The 19591-nt window shown below is 40.3% G+C and overlaps 2 protein-coding genes across 3 annotated transcripts; both read left to right on the top strand.

Moving 5' to 3' along the window:
- Positions 1-460: 460 nt before the first annotated feature.
- LOC125016634 (transmembrane protease serine 6-like) lies at positions 461-9350 on the top strand. The gene is made up of 10 exons (XM_047599242.1): positions 461-828; positions 1215-1767; positions 5187-5273; positions 5703-5837; positions 5939-6104; positions 6772-6950; positions 7124-7219; positions 8273-8415; positions 8500-8655; positions 9262-9350. The coding sequence occupies exons 2-10, from the start codon at positions 1305-1307 to the stop codon at positions 9271-9273; spliced, it is 1437 nt and encodes a 478-aa protein (XP_047455198.1). The 5' UTR covers positions 461-828; positions 1215-1304; the 3' UTR covers positions 9274-9350.
- Positions 9351-11239: 1889 nt separating this feature from the next.
- ethe1 (ETHE1 persulfide dioxygenase) lies at positions 11240-16449 on the top strand. 2 transcript variants are annotated; one of them, XM_047599772.1, is made up of 8 exons: positions 11241-11449; positions 11600-11789; positions 13758-13902; positions 14339-14487; positions 14894-15023; positions 15150-15239; positions 15897-16013; positions 16132-16449. In XM_047599772.1, the coding sequence occupies exons 2-8, from the start codon at positions 11757-11759 to the stop codon at positions 16176-16178; spliced, it is 711 nt and encodes a 236-aa protein (XP_047455728.1). In that variant the 5' UTR covers positions 11241-11449; positions 11600-11756; the 3' UTR covers positions 16179-16449. The 2 variants fall into 2 exon arrangements, with proteins under 2 accessions (XP_047455726.1, XP_047455728.1); XM_047599770.1 differs by having other exon boundaries at positions 11240-11789.
- The last annotated feature ends 3142 nt before the right edge of the window (positions 16450-19591 follow it).

The raw sequence follows: 19591 nt of genomic DNA, 5'->3' as shown, positions 1-19591 counted from the left end.
TTTTGGAATTTCTACATACCTGTCCACCGATGATTCCGTCACATCTCCTCCTCCATGGATCATCTCTGGAGTGAACTCAGCAATGTAACCGAGAAGAGGCTGAGTAACACCATGACATCATGGGATCCTGGTCACTGCCAGCACCACACACTGTCTGACGGACTCATGTAATAGGATGAACAAAATACCCTTGGGAGGACTAAACACACACATGCTCACACACATAATCATACCTCTTCAGCTTCATAATGAGAGCATGATTATTGAATATATATCTTTCAAGTATGTGAAATTCAACTCTGTGTGTGTCTGTCTGAGTTACCTGTATGTTCCTCATTACATCTGAGAGGGAGCAAGTCATTTGCGTGGTGTACATTACCCTCTGTTGTTAAACTCTGACCTGAGCTCACAATTATCCCCATGCATATTTCATAGACTCCCAATGACAACCAGGGCACGTATCCGTTACTGATCTACCTGTTGCAGCCTCTCTTGTTTTGACCAGAGGAGAAAGATTGAGCTGGAGAGAGGACAGTCGACTGGAAGGAGAAGGAGGAATGTGTTGAAGAGTGGTACTCAATAAAAGGATTAAGTGGTAACATGCGAAGAGAGCGGCAGAAACTTGTGCTAGACGAGAGATTCGCCGTGAGGGAACTGATGTCTTTGGATTAAAGATGAGCCGGGCGCCTTTGGCGTCCTGTCGATGAGAAGACCATGCACCAGAAATCCATCTCTTCTTCCCGCTGAGGTACGAGCTGATTTAATACGTGGAGGAGGCACAGCTGCACACACAAATGAAGCATGCACATCTACATGACTGACACTCAGGTGAGTACAATTGAAAATGTGCATCTACAACAGATCTGAGGAGATGAGATGTGAGTCTGTGGTGGAGGGTGGAGTATAACGTTCACAAAACCTACATCAACTTCACTTCCGCGGCCTTTTGGCATTTGCTCATGAATAACTTTTTTTGACCAAGCTTCTGTGCAGAAGATATTCAAGTATTTATTTTAATTTATTTTAGGAAATGTATTTAATTGAACATTTAATCAGGTTTCCTTCCAATTTGCCGCTTGCTTAAACAGAAACTATTCTTTGCTGAGTAATGTGAAGTAAAAAATGACCTTTAAGAGGCTGTATTATATTTAATGTATATTATGTGAGAATTATTCCAAACTCATTTTTTTTCATCATGTTTGTTTCTTTTGCAGTCCTCAGCTGAGCTTTCAGGATCTGTGTTGCTCCTTTCAGCCATTTCTCAAATCCATCCAACTACACAAGCGTTGCGGTAGACGCTACACATGATGACTGCTCCTCGTGACTTTACAAGCATGTATTTGCAGGACCAAGCAGGCAGCGCCACCACCTCTCCTGCACAGCAGTCAGTAGAAGTGTCAAACTTCCCTTCCCTTGAGCACTGGTCATCATCATCTTTTCCGCCCGGACAGGAAGTATTAAGCGTATCGTCTCTGGTCCCCTCTACGGTGCTCACACTGGTGCCCCACTATGTACCTACCACTAAAGGAAACATCTACCCAGAGCTTCCATGTTTTCTTGATCTTCCACCAGAGCCTCAGCCTCTTGAGATTTCATCTCCTCCCTCTGCATCTTTAGAGGCCCAAGATCAAAAAACCCTGACGTCATCTCTTCCTTGTAGTGATAATCATGAGGAAGCTCAGCAGAGGAAGCCGTCAGATGGAGGCCCACTGGAGGAAGGATCAGTTGGTCTCATGTTACCCAAAGATGCCAGTAATGAAGAGCCAGGTATGGTAATAATTAAAGGTGTTGAGTTTTGATGAGGCACAAGTTTTGCTTTAGAAGTTCTACAAACAAAATCTAACAAAATCCAACCCACAGCCAGTATAGAAATGATTAAACCCAAATGTGGTTTTACTTTACTCTCGGGGGAGACTTGGATGGTGGTTGGTGGATGACCAAACAATGTACTTTGCCTTAACGCACTATAAAGGCAAATGTTTCTGGCTCACTGAGTGCATTTAAAGATTGACAAACCCTCCTGGAGAGCAGCTTTTCCTCAGTGTGGTGCCTGACTCCCCCCGACTCCCAGCTGATTCTAAAAACAGCAAAGGGAGTGGAGCTGAGGATCGCGGGGGACATCACATCTAGGCAGACAACTAGCCACCCACCTGTCACTCAAAGCAGCGATGTCTTTAACTATGCATAAATTTGTTCATAAAATTTTCACTGAAAAGTTACACAAAAACCCAACCCCTTTACCACTGAAATTAGCTATCGAGGCCAAAAGCATGTTTTGTACCAGACTGTGTGCAAATGTCCACTCCTGCTGGAAAGTTGGGAATTACATGAAAATGTCAATTTATGTATGAAGCATGCAAAAAGCACAAAACACACGCGTGCCTTTATTGAAAGATGAGCTGCAGCAAGTTTGAAAACTGAAAACCCTTGGTGTTTGGTGTGGACGTGCCTCTCTGAACATTTCAATTTTAAGTACATGTCATAGAGACACACACTGAAGTGCTCACTGTTGAGATCAAGAGGTTCTACTATTCTGCCATGCTGAAATAAATTACATCCATATAACATCCAATAAACTGGACAAACAGCTACAGTGCTATTTCACACTAGAATGCAGCCATGCTGCTCGGGGCCGACACAACATCAGGCTAAAGGGTTTAGTTTAGTTTTATTCACTCAATAATTAACACACTGCTGAGCTGATGAATAAGATCAGCAACCGACCCAGCATGCACAGTTTGTTGAAGGGTGTGGCCCTGTACTGTATGCTCACAGTTTGACAATCTGAATAGTAGGCACAGATACACTGCTGATAATGACTGAAGTCTGAGTCTGGGACCAGGACCTCGGTTTTTAATATATGCATTTCTTCATTTAATTAAAAGTAAAACATTCGATCAGACATTCAATAGTTTAAAAGATGTCATGCTTTGATTTTGTGTTTGATTAGCAGTGCTAGCTTCTCTACATTTTAATCGATCAGCTACAACTTTAATCTTTATGGAGTTGGAAGCAGCCACATTAATGAACTGCATTGCTCAGCTCCTTAAATGAAAAAAAAAAAAAAAAACTAAATTAAACCCTACAGCCTAAACTCTAAAGTCCTTTAGATGATATGAGACTGTTTTGTTGATTTAATGAACTTGCAGTCACCCGCGTTCTTCTTCTGCACAGTATGTCCTGTTCCCCTTCTCTTTTGATGCAGTGACTTACATTAGGGCTCGTCTCCTTTATTGTCACCAAAATACACAACAAGATTTGGATCAAGATTTGACCATGTGCTTTATAATGTAGTACCTCGTAGCCCAGATTGCCAGAGCTGTTTGAGAGACTTATGTTCCATCTCCTTTCAAGGTCTTTGTGGCACCATTTTTTTTTCTTTTAATAAAATGAAATAATTACTTCTGTCCCTATAGTTTCCATTATGCACACCCAGTGTCTCCCCATTCTGATGTATGCTGTTTTAGCCTCTCCTCAAAAAAGTAACACTGATATATTGCCTCCACAAAATAACAGCATCCTCCATATGATCCTAACCCTAATTCCCTGTTCTATGGTGGACAGAGTGTTTTTTATCAGCTCCTAGACTAGATAGGTTCTGTAACATTCCTCAGAGTGCTGAGGCAGCTGTTTACTGCCTCAGTAATAACATCATATTGTGGGGTCGAGCTGGTGTGCAATCTTTTTTATTGCTATTCGACCTCACAGTGACCTTTGATAGTGTTGCCTGCGATGTACGTGAGAGGGTTCGACTGGAATTTTTCACACCACCTGAAATTGGATTGCACATGAGAAACATATGGTTGAAATGTTTTATCATTCTGCACAGGTCTAAATTCCAGTGGTTTTAATTCCCACTCCCAGGCCTCTCATGTATCATTTTAATTACACATTTTACCAATATCACATAAGCCATGTAGACAGTTGGATCTGTTTAATGGCAACTAATGAATAAGGCAGATTGGCAAGGCTGATGACAGACAGCACAATCGTTTCTTGTAATTTTTTTTTTCAAAATATTTTGTTTCTAAAAAAAGACTTCACAATCGCCTGACCTGCAGGTGAGCAGTCTTTAAAACTCTACACCCTAGCCATGACTAGGAATGAATTATAATGAAATGTTTCCATCTTATCGTTTCTCAAATACAGTATTATCAGTTTATCCTCTATTCTTATTAAATTCTATATTCTCCTTCTCCTATCTCCTTTATTCTTATAAGGAAATGTGTTTGTTGTGTATGTTAATGTTTCTTACAGACATAAGGGACACTACAGCATCTTAACTTTACTCAAGCTTCTGATTCACCCTCTTTAATGTTTAACTTCACGGCCAGCCGTGCTGCTACAGAATGCTGCCTGGGGTCTTTTGTTGAAAGGTAGTGAGAGGTTCCATGTGACACCATCTGTCCCAGGTGGCTGTCAATCAAGCATAAAATTGATTCGAACATTTCTTACCCACGAGGCATTGCATACAGCTCATGCTTTATCTCATATCATGACAGTGTTCTGCCCTCATTTAACTCCAGAGCTTTGTGATGAGCTAATCAAAAAGCTGGACTTGAAGAAATTTCCACAAGTCCAGTTGCCTTTCTTCAAACGCCTTTTGGATTACCATGACTAAACTGTTCCTAAAGCCTTGTGTGTGTCTGTGTCAGATTGCATCCTGTTGAGGATGGCTCCTGCCATCAAGGAGTGTCATTGTGGTGGGAGGTTTCCTTTGAAAACAAAGCTGTGAGCAAAAGCCAGACAAAGTTCTGATTGACTGGTTCAGTGGCCAGCTTTCAAGAAGTATTGCCATGTGAATATATGCTCCCATCTATCTATCTATCTATCTATCTATCTATCTATCTATCTATCTATCTATCTATCTATCTATCTATCTATCTATCTATCTATCTATCTATCTATCTATCTATCTATCTATCTATCTATCTATCTATCTATCTATCTATCATACTTGATACTTTTGCTTGATATTTTACAAGTCAGTGTGACCTCTTGTTTACACTGCCAACATTATACTTACATCCAATCAGCCACTTTATTGTTGCTTTGGTAAAACCTCTGTACTAACTATGACTTAGTTGCAACAGAATAGCTGGTGCGGGCCAGTCTTAAAAATTAAGCACGATGACGACGAAGCTCACGACCTTCTAAATGATTTAACGTTCTTGTGTTTGCTGCAGAGACTCAAGCCTGCACAACTCGTGAACTGCTGCTAATTGTGGGAATACCAGTCCTCGTTCAACTGATCATCATTTCAGCTCTCCTAGGTACTGTGTGCTGAAAGCAGTGTGTGTTTATTTAAAGTTACTAAACGTCCAGTAGTACATTGAATCCAGCAGGTAAAAAGACAGAGAGGCACAGTACAGCCTGGATATGTCTCCAGTCTAGAGAGACAGATAACCATTCACACTTGTACCTACAGCCAACTTAGAATCACCAGTGAACCTAATGACCATGTCTTTAGACTGTGGGAGGAAACCGGAGTACCCAGAGAGAACCCATGCAGACACGAGGAGAACATGCAAACTCCACACAGAAAGGCCCGCGCTGGCCAGCAGAACATTTGCGCATCTTTTTGTTATACTGCTCCACTCACTTACATGTTTAATTAAGTAATTCTTGAACTAAAAAGCGGACGGTTTTTAATTCTTAACTCACTGTGTCATCTTGCTGTTTCTCTTGTCTCTTCATATTAGTCAAGTTCCTGGGTTTCCCCGCTAAGTTAAGTGAATCACCTATTTCCTGTGATGAGAAAGTGAGCTGCATTGTCCCAAGTCAAAGGCCTCCTGTGCCTGAGAATCCAGTGAACCAGATAGGTAACGTTACTGCAGGTAAAACAAACAAACAAACAAACAAACAAAAACAGTCAAGTATTTATACAAAAACTAGGATTTTCGGTCATTTTATCTTTCATTCATAATTTCACATCCAGAATGTCAAGTTCAGGTCAAAGACGGACAGCGCATTGTTGGAGGGAGCGCAGCGGCGAAGGAGGCTTGGGGCTGGCAAGTTAGCATGCAGTGGAGGGGGAAACACGTGTGTGGCGGGTCCATCATCGCTCCTCACTGGGTCATCACAGCAGCTCACTGCTTTGCAGAGTAAGACGTGGACGTAAGGCATGAAAGTTATTAGGTTCTTATAAGTGTACTTCAACAATTAGGATGGGCCGCAAGTAACACCACATGTCAAGGTAATGCTGTATCCAGATATTATGCGGTTTGGGTCAAGTCAAAAAAACAAAAAAAACAGCATGTTTTACATCCAGAACTCGAACAGGACAGATGGGGCTCTGTCTACTGGGGCAGTCTGCTCCACTTGAATGTTTAATTTTGGTTTTGAGCAATCCACAGAGATGTTCTGAACTTCTCTTCAAACCAAAATGAAGCTCATTCCACTGTTTGTCGCACTGAAGTGAGAATAAATTACTGTTGAACTGACAAGTTCTGGTAGGAATGAGCAGAAAAGTATAACCGTTCATTGTATCACAATAGTTGTGGATGTTGTAGTAATATTATCAAGTGACACATTTACTTCATAACAATGTTAACACTTGTTTATGAGTAACAAAATAGTTGTGTTAAAGGAGGTGGACAACAATTAGTTACATGCAGTTTTATGGACAACTGCACAAGACAAACAAAGAAAAATGGCAATCATTAAAATACACAGAGGTCAGATATCTCCAGAGCACAGGGGACAGTCACTTATAGCCAGAGAAGACTGGACTCAACTTAAACCACAAACCTTTGTGTCACACTTCTGCAGGAACAAAATGTCTGAAGCAGCAGACTGGCTGGTGGTGGTGGGCAGCGTCAACATCGCACAGGAGTCTGTGGGGAAACGTTACAGAGCACTGCAGGTTCTCTACCACCCCAGCTTCAGCAACCTGAAAAATGACTATGACGTGGGCCTGCTGCGCACCATCACGGACATGGACATGACAGGTACTGGGAGAACGAAATGGCTCCATCTGCTGGCACATATCATGTGCTTCCTACTGATCAAGTAGCCAGATTCATTAGATCTATGCTGATTGGCTGGTGGATCCATGCTTTCAAGACATACAATTATGAAACAGTCAGTCTAACTATCTGATTGCCGTGTGCCCTTTTTGTAGGTGGGGTGCGACCTGTCTGTTTACCCGGTCCAAGCGAGTCCTTTGTTTCAGGAGCTCCCTGCTGGATCACAGGCTGGGGATATATTGAGGAAGGAGGTGCGTTACGCTTACAAAACGTTGTGCCAACATTGGACCTGAACACACTTTATTTGGTCTGTCAGCTGATTCAGACAATGTTTAGCTGATATATTGCTTTATGTTAGAAGTCCAAGTTATTTTCCTCAGAGTTTTCCCTAAAACCTATGGTGTAAGGGGGCTGCAGCATATCTGGCAACAAGAACCATGTAAGGCCATGTCACCCATGTAGCTACCTACACATGCAGCACACCCACCCGGAGAATCTTGGCTAAATGCATTTAGATAGTAATGGTAGCATGTTGCGCTATGGCATGCCAGAGGTTTTGAGCTCCCCTGCATCATCCCAAAATGGTTTTCCTTTTCTGAGTAAAAGTAAAATCTTAAATTTATGTTCTGTCCCATCTTCATTTACTGTGATCCAGTAATATTTCTACAGATTCCTATACAGTGTCTATTGTTGCTGAGATATACTCAATTTATTATTAAGCAGGAGTCTAAGAATGAGGCCAAGGGTTTAAGAAGGTAAATAATAACTTTCCAGAATGGAAACTTTAGACTTTTTATAAGACTAGATGTGTCATGCTGATAGGCTCTTATCCAAAAACGGCTGAGAGCTATAATAAAACCTAGGGGCGGCTCTTTGTTTGCTCTGAGTTTTCCCACAACTACAATAAGCTGTCTTTCTGTTTTGTTCTCTCAAAGGTGTCACTTTGGTTTTAAGTGGCATTTTAATTTAAAACTACACACGTTCTGATGGGATTTAGTTTTGTTTTTCACATCACAAAAGCCTGCTTAGTTAACAGGACATTTTCTAATCACTGTAGGAGCAAAAGTAAAGGAAACAAAAAAATAAACTAAATTTAGAATATACAGTATAGATGTCACAGTTTCTACCTTGCATAGGAAAAGTAACCTGACAGGAATGTGAAGCATGAATCCTTGAGATGGAAATAAAAGGAAGTCTTTAGACTGGCTGCAGCTTTTAGATTGAGATTAATTTCATTTACTTATATGCCATAAAACAATTTCTGTTCAGATTTTCTTTAGATTTTTTTATTTTCTTTTTTGCAGGGAGTGTGTCAGATGAGCTGAGGCAGGCTCAGGTGCAAGTAATACCTCAATCCACCTGCTCCAGCATGACCGTCTATGGCTCCACCATAACTCCCCGGATGATTTGTGCTGGCAGCATGATAGGAGGGGTGGATTCCTGCCAGGTATAATCGATAACTATATCAGACTTGGCCGCCGTTACACTCTCACCCATTCTGCTTTACAATGTTTGCTAAATATTGTGTTAGGGAGACAGCGGTGGGCCCCTGGTGTGTCAGACACTTAATGGAAACTGGAGGCTGGCAGGAGTGGTGAGCTGGGGAGAGGGCTGCGCAAGGCCCAACAAACCAGGCGTCTACAGCAGAGTAACTGAACTGCTCCCCTGGGTTAAAAGCCACACTCAGGTACAATCAGAACCACTCAATATTTTTAATATAAAGCCTGTCTGCTTGTCTCTGCTTGCCTGTCTTTATCTCTGCCAGTTGAACCAATTGTGTGTCAAATCAATTGAATTCGTTTCTGCTGCTTGTTACTCTCTTTAAAATAAAATAGGAATAATATCAGAAACATGATTTATAAGGCGTGTCCAATAGGCATTGCTTTTTTATCATGGACTATGAGTTCAGGGGGGAGAACGATCTGGCTATCTTGTAGGTGTACTCAAAAACAGGGGTTTAAAATACCTGTGGTCAAAGGTTAAAACATGCCCAAGGTCGTACAAACCACAGTGTTGACACAATGTGTTAAACTGTTCAGCAGTACTCTCAGGGTACCATCTCAGAGATTACTCTAATTTTCTTTATATTGCAGGACTTTTTATACATATTGAATACACTTTCATTTCATTTATTTATTTATGTGCAATTGAGCTGCTGTGACCAATACATTTCCCCTGTGGATAATTAAAGTGTGGCGAAGTCGAAGTCTAAGACTACATTTCCTTCATGGACATACACTACATGTATAACTATATTTTACACTGATGTTGTATTTTTCTGACTTTTATTTAGGACAAACCCTAACTGGAAGAGACCACAACAACAATGACTGACAGCAAACACCTGAGAAAACTGACAATAAAGAATGACCAGAAACTGTCTGTCGTCTGTTTCTATTATAGACCACAGTCACTGTAAGCTTTTTTTCTATAGCATATGTATATATTAGATATTAACTTATTTTAGTCAAGTAATAATAAAAAGCAGATTTTAAAGTATGTTGAAACAAGATAAGATTGACAGCGGATTAAAAGGAGTAAGCTATTTTAAAAAGATGAGTCTGGATTTGGAACGTGTCCTATTGAGTCTGTGTTTTGAATGTCAGGTGGGAGAATGTTCCAAAGGTGTGGAGCTGAGCGACCGAATGCTCTGAAACCCACTGTAGACATTTAGGCAGATGTGGCAATAAGTTTGGGGTCGGAGGACAAGTTCAGGCAGAGTTGATGGAGCTTGGTTGTAAAGGACCTTGAAAGTAAGAAGCAAGATGTTGTATTCAATACGGGATATGTGTAGTAGTAATTAGTCTGGAGGTGTGAACAAAAAGCAGTGACAAGTTTATTTTTCATTTTAAATATGCATGTACATATACATATATACATCAAATTACCTTTCGTATCCACTCATTTACTATGTGTACTGTGTGTAGAATTATAAATTTATTCTATATTTCCACAAACCTTGCATGGTGCCCCTTAAGTGTTTACATGTCAGACTCAGCGATACTAGAGAAAAGCTAGGTGATAAAGATATAAACACTGGTTAAATATTAATAGAAAGACCTACACGCTATGTTTTCTGATATCACACACATATTTAGATATGCATACTACTGAGGTGCACTTGTTATCGACAAAACACTAATTATGTGATGCAGTATAGATAATTTTAATTAATTTGTTGTGATACGGTTCTCGTAAAAGTCACAATAAAAATGTAATATTATTTTATACACTTCAGCAAAGCTTAAAATCTGTAAGTCATCAGTAAGGCCGAAACATATTTAAATGATTACAAAACATTTCTATTTATTTATTCACCACAATCAGACATCACAGTTTGATGATTTAGTCGAGATTACATTAGAAATACAATAATTAAATCTAAAAATAAAGGGAGCATTTGTGTGAACTTTGGGGTTGGCTGAGATATTAAGACAATATAAGATAAGATATTCAAGATTCAGGTAAAAAAATGTGAATTGATAAAGTGATGTTTGCCTTAGGCATAGAACTGAATAAATATAAAAAGGAAACAGAAATAGAACTATGTTTGGTTTATAATCAGTATCAGAAAAAATACTGATATAAAGATTGGAAACATCAATTAAATATAACAATATTAGAAACATCGTAAAATATAAGAACATTAAAAATAGAATGAAATAAAATAAAGGCTAAAAGCATAGAATAAAATATAGAAACAATCAGAATGAAAATAACAAGAGAAAAGTAATAAAATAAAATAAAAACTATAAAACTGTAGAATAGAATAAAATTACTATAAGACTATGACATAAAAGTCAGATTAAAGCGATGGGTTTTTAGCCCACACTTAAAAGTGTCAATGTTTTTAACTCTTCTCAGATCCACCCGCAGGTTATTTCCATAGTTTTGGAGCGTAGTGGCTGAAAGCAGCATTGCCAAATGTTCTTGTCCAAGGGTAGAACAGTGAAGAGTGAGGCGTCAGGGGATCTGAGAGGCCTTTTATACATTACAAGCATCTCTGAGTCCATGGAGTGTTTCAAAAACTAATAAAAGACCTTCTATGGGCAAAAATGATTAGAATGCGTAGATCATCTATAAGAAGAACAAAAAAGTAGTAGTCTAATAATAGTAGTAGTCGCACTTTGTTTCCCAGCATCTTTTTGATATGTAAGATGACTGTGCGTTTTGTATTTGTACTGTAATCAGGTTTCATACCGTCTTATTGAGGCAGATATCACAAGTCACGTAAACCACAGGGCGGGTACGTGCCTCGTGAACGCGCAGCAGCGCCACGGAAGACGTCGGGATCGGTTCAGTAGAGACGTGCAATAAGTCAGTCTGCAACTACACAGAAGTACCGCGTTTTGTTGCTCAATAACACAATCACTGGTCATGGCACCAGTGGGAGCCACTGTGAATGACACTAGCAGTTCACTCGAGGTGACGGGCGGGCTTCCAGACCAATCGTCTCCAAATTATCTTCCATAAACCTCCAGGTAACAGTAGGTGATAACCGGCCTGTCGGGAACCTACGTGCGTGTCAATTGTTGTCGGTTGTCACAGTGACTCGACAACCAGTTGAGATTATTATCGGTCGGTCCATTCAGGAAGTTACGCCTAACGAATATGTGCTCGGTATTAAGCAGGGTGAGACCATTTCAGCGGGCTCTGGCTCTCACGCTACGCTACAACATAAAAACAGAGGGCTCGAGTTGTGCAGTTACCCGCAGCAAAGGCTCGTGTCTCGGCGTGAGCGACGGCGTCGATCCGCTACTAAACACCCGGAGATTTTACTGCAGCAGGATGGCGTTTACCGATGGGCTGCTCTTCCGACAAGTACGTCCACGTTATTTTTGGCTGTTTTGTTGCTTTTTTTTGTCATTTTATCACGACAAAAAGCTATATTACTTAGGAAATGTTTCTGCTTTTTGTTAGTGTTATCGGTGTAGGAAGTAGGCTGTATGGCAGTTGGCTGCATATAGGTCTTAGTGTACATTTAATAGTCATTTTAATTAAGCCAAACCATTTTATCCTTCTTTCTGGCTTGCCATGAGGTATTTTCCAGGTAAACCAGCTACTTTCAATGCATATGTTCGGTGTATCTTCCAGTAATTCTGAAACTCCGTTACGGTGTGAACTGTAATGTTATGGCTGCATCATGATGACATTGCATTGGACATGATGTGTTGTTGTTCAGCTGAAATGGCGGAAGGCGGATTGTATATAAGATTTAAAGTTCATATTGACCTTGGAAACGGCAGTTGACGAAGCGATGTCACTTCAAGGCCATATGACCTGCTTTCCCCCACGCAGTGTTCATTTACGACGGGAAACTTGAACATTTGTATCACAAATAAGCAAACAGCTGTGATATGTTCAAAAGCCTCATGACACAAAGAGTGTGATGTTTTAGTTTGTTTGTTTATTAGATTTGATATTTTGCAACAACACGTAAAATACACACTCACTTCCCAAAACGTCAAGTATATTAGTGGAAATTACTGTGTTTTAATGCAGCAGTCGTGCACGAAATGCCCAAGTGTTCAGTCTGTTTGAAACAGGAATACAGCTGTGTGGAACAATGCCAGGCCGAAAAAAAAAAGTCGGCACTAAAAAAAGGTCTCACACAGACTTTAGCTTTGATCACAGCAGCATTCACTGTAGTATTGTTTCGATAAGAAGCTTCCACAATGTCATAATATTTCTTTCCATCCATCAATCCATGTGTGAAAATGATGTCTCATGCTCCCTGAACCACTCTTTCACTATTTGAGCCCAGTGAATCTTGGAATATGCCAGGAAGGAAGACAGTAAGAAAAAATCAATTGATGGAATAACCTGGTCATTCAGTATATTCAGGTAGTCAGCTGATCTCAGTCTTTGAGCATAATGTTGCTGAACCTAAACCAGAGCAACTGCAACAACCCCAGATCATAGCACTGCCCCCTCAGGCTGGCACAGTAGGCGCTAGGCATGATGGGAGTATGACGTCATCTGCCTCTCTTCTTACGCTCATGCCCCATCTCTCTAAAACTTATCAGACCACACAATCTTCTTTCATTGCTTCAGAGTCCAATCGTTATGCTTCCCAGCCCTTTTTCTGGTTAGGCTCACTGATTCTTCAGCAGATGGGTTCCTCCATATGAGCTGGGTTCTGCTCAAGGTTTCTTCCTGTTAAAAGGGAGTTTTCCTGCCACTGTCGCCCTCAGGCTGCTCTGGAGATTTCAGGCCAGTCTTTGTAAAGCGTCTCGAGACAATTTGTATTGTTATTGGAGCTATATAAATAAAACTGAATTGAACTGAATTGAATTAGTGGTTTTCTTAAGGTTACACAGCTGTTCAGACTCAATCCATTGAGGTCCCCTTCACATTGTAGGGAAATACTCATAGCCCTGAGTTCTTTTGTTGTTTATCTTTTATATTTTATTTGATTTCACCAAACGTTTAAGTGATCACAGTCACCATCACTCAGGATTTTTTTCCAACCACATTTCTTCCTTGAAGACGCTGGTTCCCCCACTATCCTTCCAGTTTTAGTATGTATTTAGATGTTTTCTCTCCTGCTTTGCATCAATGATTTGACCCTTCTAAATATATTTACCACAGGATATGTCTTTCCACGTGGTTGTTTAAAAAATTTGGAGCTTTTGCATACATTGCAGTTAAATAATATTGTCAGCTGAAAGATAATCGCCCATGCAGTAATTATCCAATAGGAGGCAACGATGATCATACCACCTGTTGCCATCTGTTGTTATTCATTGCTTAGTCATCCCTCCACTCCTGCCTGTCTTTCCTGTTTAGCTGTTTGAGTCTGAGAGCTGCACCTACACATACCTGCTGGCAGACACGGACAACAAGGAGGCTGTCCTCATCGACCCCGTGCTGGAGACCCTCGACAGGGACCTGAAAATCATAAAAGAGTTGGGGCTCCAGTTGAAAGTGGCAGGTATCTGTCTTTCTGTGGCTGGGCTAAGAAATGCAATTTTATTCCCTAAATTCAGACAGCAGAATTAAATCTCTGACACACTGCACTGACACAGCATTGATAACTTTAATAGATTGTCGTGTCCTTACAACACTCCTATGCGTTATATCTATCACTTTCGTATCTTCCTACTTAAAGACAAACACCCAAACAAACAACTACACACTATTAGGAAGGTGGTCATAATGTTATAACTGAAAGGTTTATTTTCACCTTCTTGAAAATTGTATAATAATCAATACATACTTACAATACAGATAACCTTACAAACATTTGTTAGTTTCAAATTTGTTAGCTTTCTAAAGTTTCACAATGTGATCCCTATAGAATTAATAGAAAATAGCACCAAACGACATCCCTGTTTTCCACCGAGCCTCACTATATCTTTTTCTGACAGTTAACACTCACTGCCATGCGGACCACATAACAAGCACTGGACGGATGAAGACAAAGCTGTTTGGATTAAAGAGTGCCATCTCCAAACACAGCGGTGCTGCTGCAGATATCCACCTGGTAGAGGGAGACGAGATCAAATTTGGGAGACATGTAAGATTTTATTATTTCCCGATTACGTCAGAAAGATTGTCTCTAGTGTTTTCAGGAACTCTTTGCATCAGGATATTGGATGTTGTAAGCCTGCTCGGTGGTGGGATTCAACTTGGACTGTTTGGAAACAGTGGCTGAGAGGAGAGTGACAATCCCTCTCACCCTCTGCACAGCTCATTCAGCCAGCACATCGTCCCACCCCGGTGCAGAACTGAATGCTTTAGATGCTCTTTTGTGCCCACTGCCAGCAGCAGTGTGGACAGCACACAGCTCTGATCTCACTGAGCCCACATGTAGCCTAGTTTTATAGTCACGTTATCCACAACTGTTGTCACTTTGTTCTTGTGTAGTGTTTTTGATGACTGTTGTGTTCGTCCTATTTCATGTCTTTTTGGTTGACTTCCAGTCACTGAAGGTGAAAGAAACACCAGGACACACTGATGGCTGTATCACCCTGGTGACTGGGGATCAGCGCATGGCCTTCACTGGGGACGCTCTCCTCATCAGAGGCTGTGGCCGAACAGACTTCCAGCAAGGTAGACATTTTCAAACCTTTATAAGTTAAAACTTGTATTTGTAATGGTGATATATGCACACAAGGGGGCGGCATTGTATCTATGTTGCAGATGTTTCAGTCGTTTTATTTTATGTCTCTCATTCAGGTTCTTCTGAAAGGCTTTACAGCTCCATCCATAAACAGATCTTCACCCTGCCTGACCATTGCCTCGTCTACCCAGCTCATGACTACTTAGGTGAGCTGAATGTTTAGAAGTTTAATTAACACATCGTGGAAATTTTGAGTGTAGAAGTAGAAGAGTTGCTCCTTGATATAATATAGATCTGTAAGTGTTTTTAACCCTTATGTGTTAGAAAGCTCCCCACATCTTTTGTGTTAAAAGCTCAAAATTGACCGATGACTTGATCCAGCCTAAAATTGTCAAAAAAAAGTTGATTATCCAGTATTGTTTTTCTTGCAAGTTGTTTCTAACTTGCAAATGGGTCAAATTTGACCCCAACACAAGATAAGTGTTAATCGGAAAGACCATTATTTGACAGTCAGTCTGCTAATCTCATTAAAACATCTGTGAGCTTTAATTTTTACAATAAAATATGATCCAAATATCTTTGTTACTTCCTCCAAGTCCCGGGGGGTGGGGGGGGCTTTTATTTTGATAGCAGGATGTATCCCTCTTGTTAGTCCTTAAAGACTTGGGCCTTTTTTTGAACATTTACACTCTTACATGCTTCCTGTGAGCTTCTGCTTTGACACTTTGTGTGTCTTTATATGTGTAAGTTTGTTCAAAAGTGTCCTGGTTTCCATTGCGCTGTACATAAAGTTTGAATTGATCATGAAGGTTGATTTAGTTGATTCAGTGTCACACTGTCCTGCTTCTGTCTTTGTGTACCAGGCCAGACGGTTTCTACAGTCGGTGAGGAGCGCAAGTTCAACCCACGCTTGACTAAGAGCCTGGAAGAGTTTGTGCAAATCATGAAAAACCTGAATCTTCCCAAGCCCAAGAAAATAGGTATCCATTCCTTCTTCAGTTACTACAACTACTACAAGCCATTTCTGCTCGTAGACACTCATCTTATTCCTTTCCCAAAAACACGTCAAGACTATGACATGTTTCCCTCTGTTTGCAGATATATCAGTGCCTGCTAATCTGGTGTGTGGACTCCACGAAATCTGAATGTCACGCAGAGGAGAAGATTTTAATCAAATAAACTACATCATTGCAAAGTGATTAACATTTAAATATTCTGTTTAGCAGAATTAGTCCAAACCGCTTACCATAAAATGCTTGATTGTGTTTCCGTATGAAAATGTAAAATTTGAGCAGCTGTTGTCATTTGCAGTGTAGCCACTGACATCATTATGATTATGCTAATAATGTAATCCTGTCTATTTTTTAAAAATAATCTATATATGAGTGAAAGAATCTATTTTTGTTTAAACTGAAATCTGAGTCCTGTTATTTATTTATTTATTTATTTATTTTTTTTGAGTTGCACAAGAAGCTCAGAGAGAAATGTTCCATTCAACCCTCGGTTTAGTATTCATCAATGCTTAACTAGGACAATTGAGTTCTTCCACATGGCCTTTTCAGTGATTCCTGACTCTTGTAGCCAAGGCCACACACACTGCCACTAGCCTTTTTGCATAACAGGAAAATAAAACTACACGATTTGCATTCAGAATCAATAAGAGCCCAGTTTCCATAGAACAGCATGTCATAGCCAACTGTTGAGCTCTCATCTTTTCCTTTATCTGTGTGATAGAGCATCGGTTGTAATGTGTGTTGTAATCAGTTAGATAGAGGATAAAGGGTGTCAAATCTGCAAATCTCTCTGAGGGATGTCAGAAGGCTGAAAATGAGTAACAGGAAATATATGGTAGAAACTGTGGGTGTGATGTTTGAAAGAAGAGGGAGATTTTAATGATAATCTAAGTATAACTCAGATATGTACTGTATCTGAACTGACACAAACATTGATGCCTCGCATCCCCACTGAGTTTTATTAAATACAGTTAAGTCCTAATTGAAGTACACTGAAAAAAATAACATGTAAGATTTACTTAATAATACTTTCATGACTAACACTCACACTAAGTAAATTTTACTGCTGTAATATCAAGTATAATTCACCCACCAGTATCAAGTAAAATATACTTGACACTAAACCTAACGTGTTTGAAGATATTAAGTAACTCTTACTACATCACAGTAAGCACCATCTTTGAAGATAACTTACTACATTACAGTAGGCAACTCCTACACAATTACATATTTGAGTTTAGTTCTATTTAGTTACAGTAATCAAGTTACTCTAACCCTAATACTAAGTAAATCTTACATGTTTTTAATTATTACTTTTTTATTTTAAAAAAACCCCAACATTTATTAGGTTTTTGGTTAGTCTTCACCTTTGGAATAGTTTGACAAAGATCACAACACAAGGTTCACTATGTGCTTAGTCTGAGGCTTTATTGGTACGTACTAAAACACTGATGCATTCAAACTGCAATCACATGAAATCTTAACTTGACAAGCAAATGCAAACAAGAGCCTCAGCACATTTCAGAAGGACAACATTACAACAAGTACCACTGCAATATTTGAAGTGTCAAAAGGAGAAAAAGAAAAAAGGGAACAGATGAATGGGTGGGCATGTGTGTGTATTAGCACTATTCAAGACAGCAACTTAACCTTCAAAGTGTGCACTTTTGGGGAGAGCTTGATCCAATCCAGTTCAAGGAAAAGTTTCTGAAATACCTCAAAGGTGTAGCGCACTGTTGTTGGGTATGCAAGACTGAGGGTGTAGACCAGTCCCATAAACAGCATGCACGCAATGGTAGTGTTGCAACATCCAGACAGCATCTCCACACCTTCAAGGATGATGGATGCATCCACCAGGTCCTCTCCATCAGCACCATGGATGACCAGGACATTGATGATATGTACAGAGACATCACTGCGGTTGCCCCCACAAACAAAGCAGGTCATCTCTCTTTGAATTCAGTGACAACCGGGCTACCTCTCACCACCTCAAGCCGTCGAACGGAGAAGATTTTCTCTTGAATTACTTATTTGCTGTCCTCCTTCTTCATTTCATTCAGAAGCTCTTGTCTCTCGAACTCCAAGTGGACAAGAGGGGAATTAGACACGATCCGTACTCCCATACACAGTCTCAACTACATGCCCACACTCAACACACGCACATCTGCCCCCACTCCCAGACCAACACACTCGCACCCACACACCCAGACCAACAAACCTCCAGACTCTCCCGTCTCTCCACTGGGATGTGGAGGCAGGTAGTTAACCTCAGCCCTCCTTGGCCTCTTACAGTTCTTTTCCACTTGTTGCTCTCCATTGGTCCACGAAGCACCTGGCTCATCAGAAGGAGTGAAAGTAACAACAACAGGTCTTTCTCTTTCCACTAGTTTGATTGTGTCTTTGTCCTTGATTGATTCTCTGACAGTAGAGTGAAGAACTGGCCATCAAATTCTTTGTCCATGTACATCATGATAAAACTGCCTTGGAGTTGAAAATGTTCATGTGCTGCTGCCAAAAGTTCATCTACAGTGCCAGGGATTCCCCTTGGTAGGGTTAACTTGTGGACTTGAGTCTCTTCAATAATAACATGAAGTTGAGCGGGGGCAGACATCATCACAGACGTGTGCAAGCAGAACTGCAGTAGAGAAAGATGACAATTTGAGGTAACACTCACATTTGAACCTGGAATTTGGTCTTTGCTGTCTCTCTCTTTCACTTTTATCTGATGGTCATGGTCACTCCACCCCCGCGCCCCCTTCAATTGACTGAATCAGACTGGGACTAATATCCAAGATATGCCTTGAAGTCCAGCAACTTGCAAAGTGCAATAGTGTCAGCCTTGATACTATTACAGGACAATAAAATACTTCATAGCAATCCGCGTTAATGAAATTCACAATAATTAACAAAAAAATTGGAAAACATAAGAAAAGATTATTGTAGAAAAACTTTATTAGAAAACTCTAAATTCTAAAGTATTTTTTAAAGTAAGAGAGTAATCTCCAAACTTACAAATAAATTAACAAGGTGCACTGAGTTGTTATTGCACGTGATGTGATCAACCCATTTGAGTCAGTGCCAGCCGTTAAAGCCACAATATTCTGTGACCTCCAGCTACTGTATGTGAAAATGATCCACATGAACTGTACATTGTACATTAAGGGGTTTCTAAATTTGAGGGGGAAAAAAGCACTATCTGCAGCTGTGGACTTTTCTGATGGAGTATTGTGAGAAATGTAGTCTAGACTCTAGTGTATCTGCCTGCTGTGATGAATCTGATCCACCTCCCTTTAGCTGCACCTCTTATTGTTGTTGCACCTGGATTATCTTTGGTGCTTCAGCTGTGAAACCCCTGGAAGGTTTTTAATTTCTCAAAACATATTCATCAACTTCATATTTGAAGAAGAGATGGTCTAAGAAGAAAAGAGAGTGTGAGTTAGGGGAAAGCTATCTGTTGGTGGGGATTGTCCAATCTCATTCAAGTTAATACTGTTAGCCCAGACACACAGACACACACCCCATCTACCAGCTGTCTCTGTCAGAGA

The sequence above is a fragment of the Mugil cephalus genome, chromosome 11 (genome assembly GCF_022458985.1).
Source record: "Mugil cephalus isolate CIBA_MC_2020 chromosome 11, CIBA_Mcephalus_1.1, whole genome shotgun sequence".
Lineage (NCBI taxonomy): Eukaryota > Metazoa > Chordata > Actinopteri > Mugiliformes > Mugilidae > Mugil > Mugil cephalus.
Note: the sequence above shows the minus strand (reverse complement) of the source record. Positions and strands in the feature narration are given on the sequence as shown.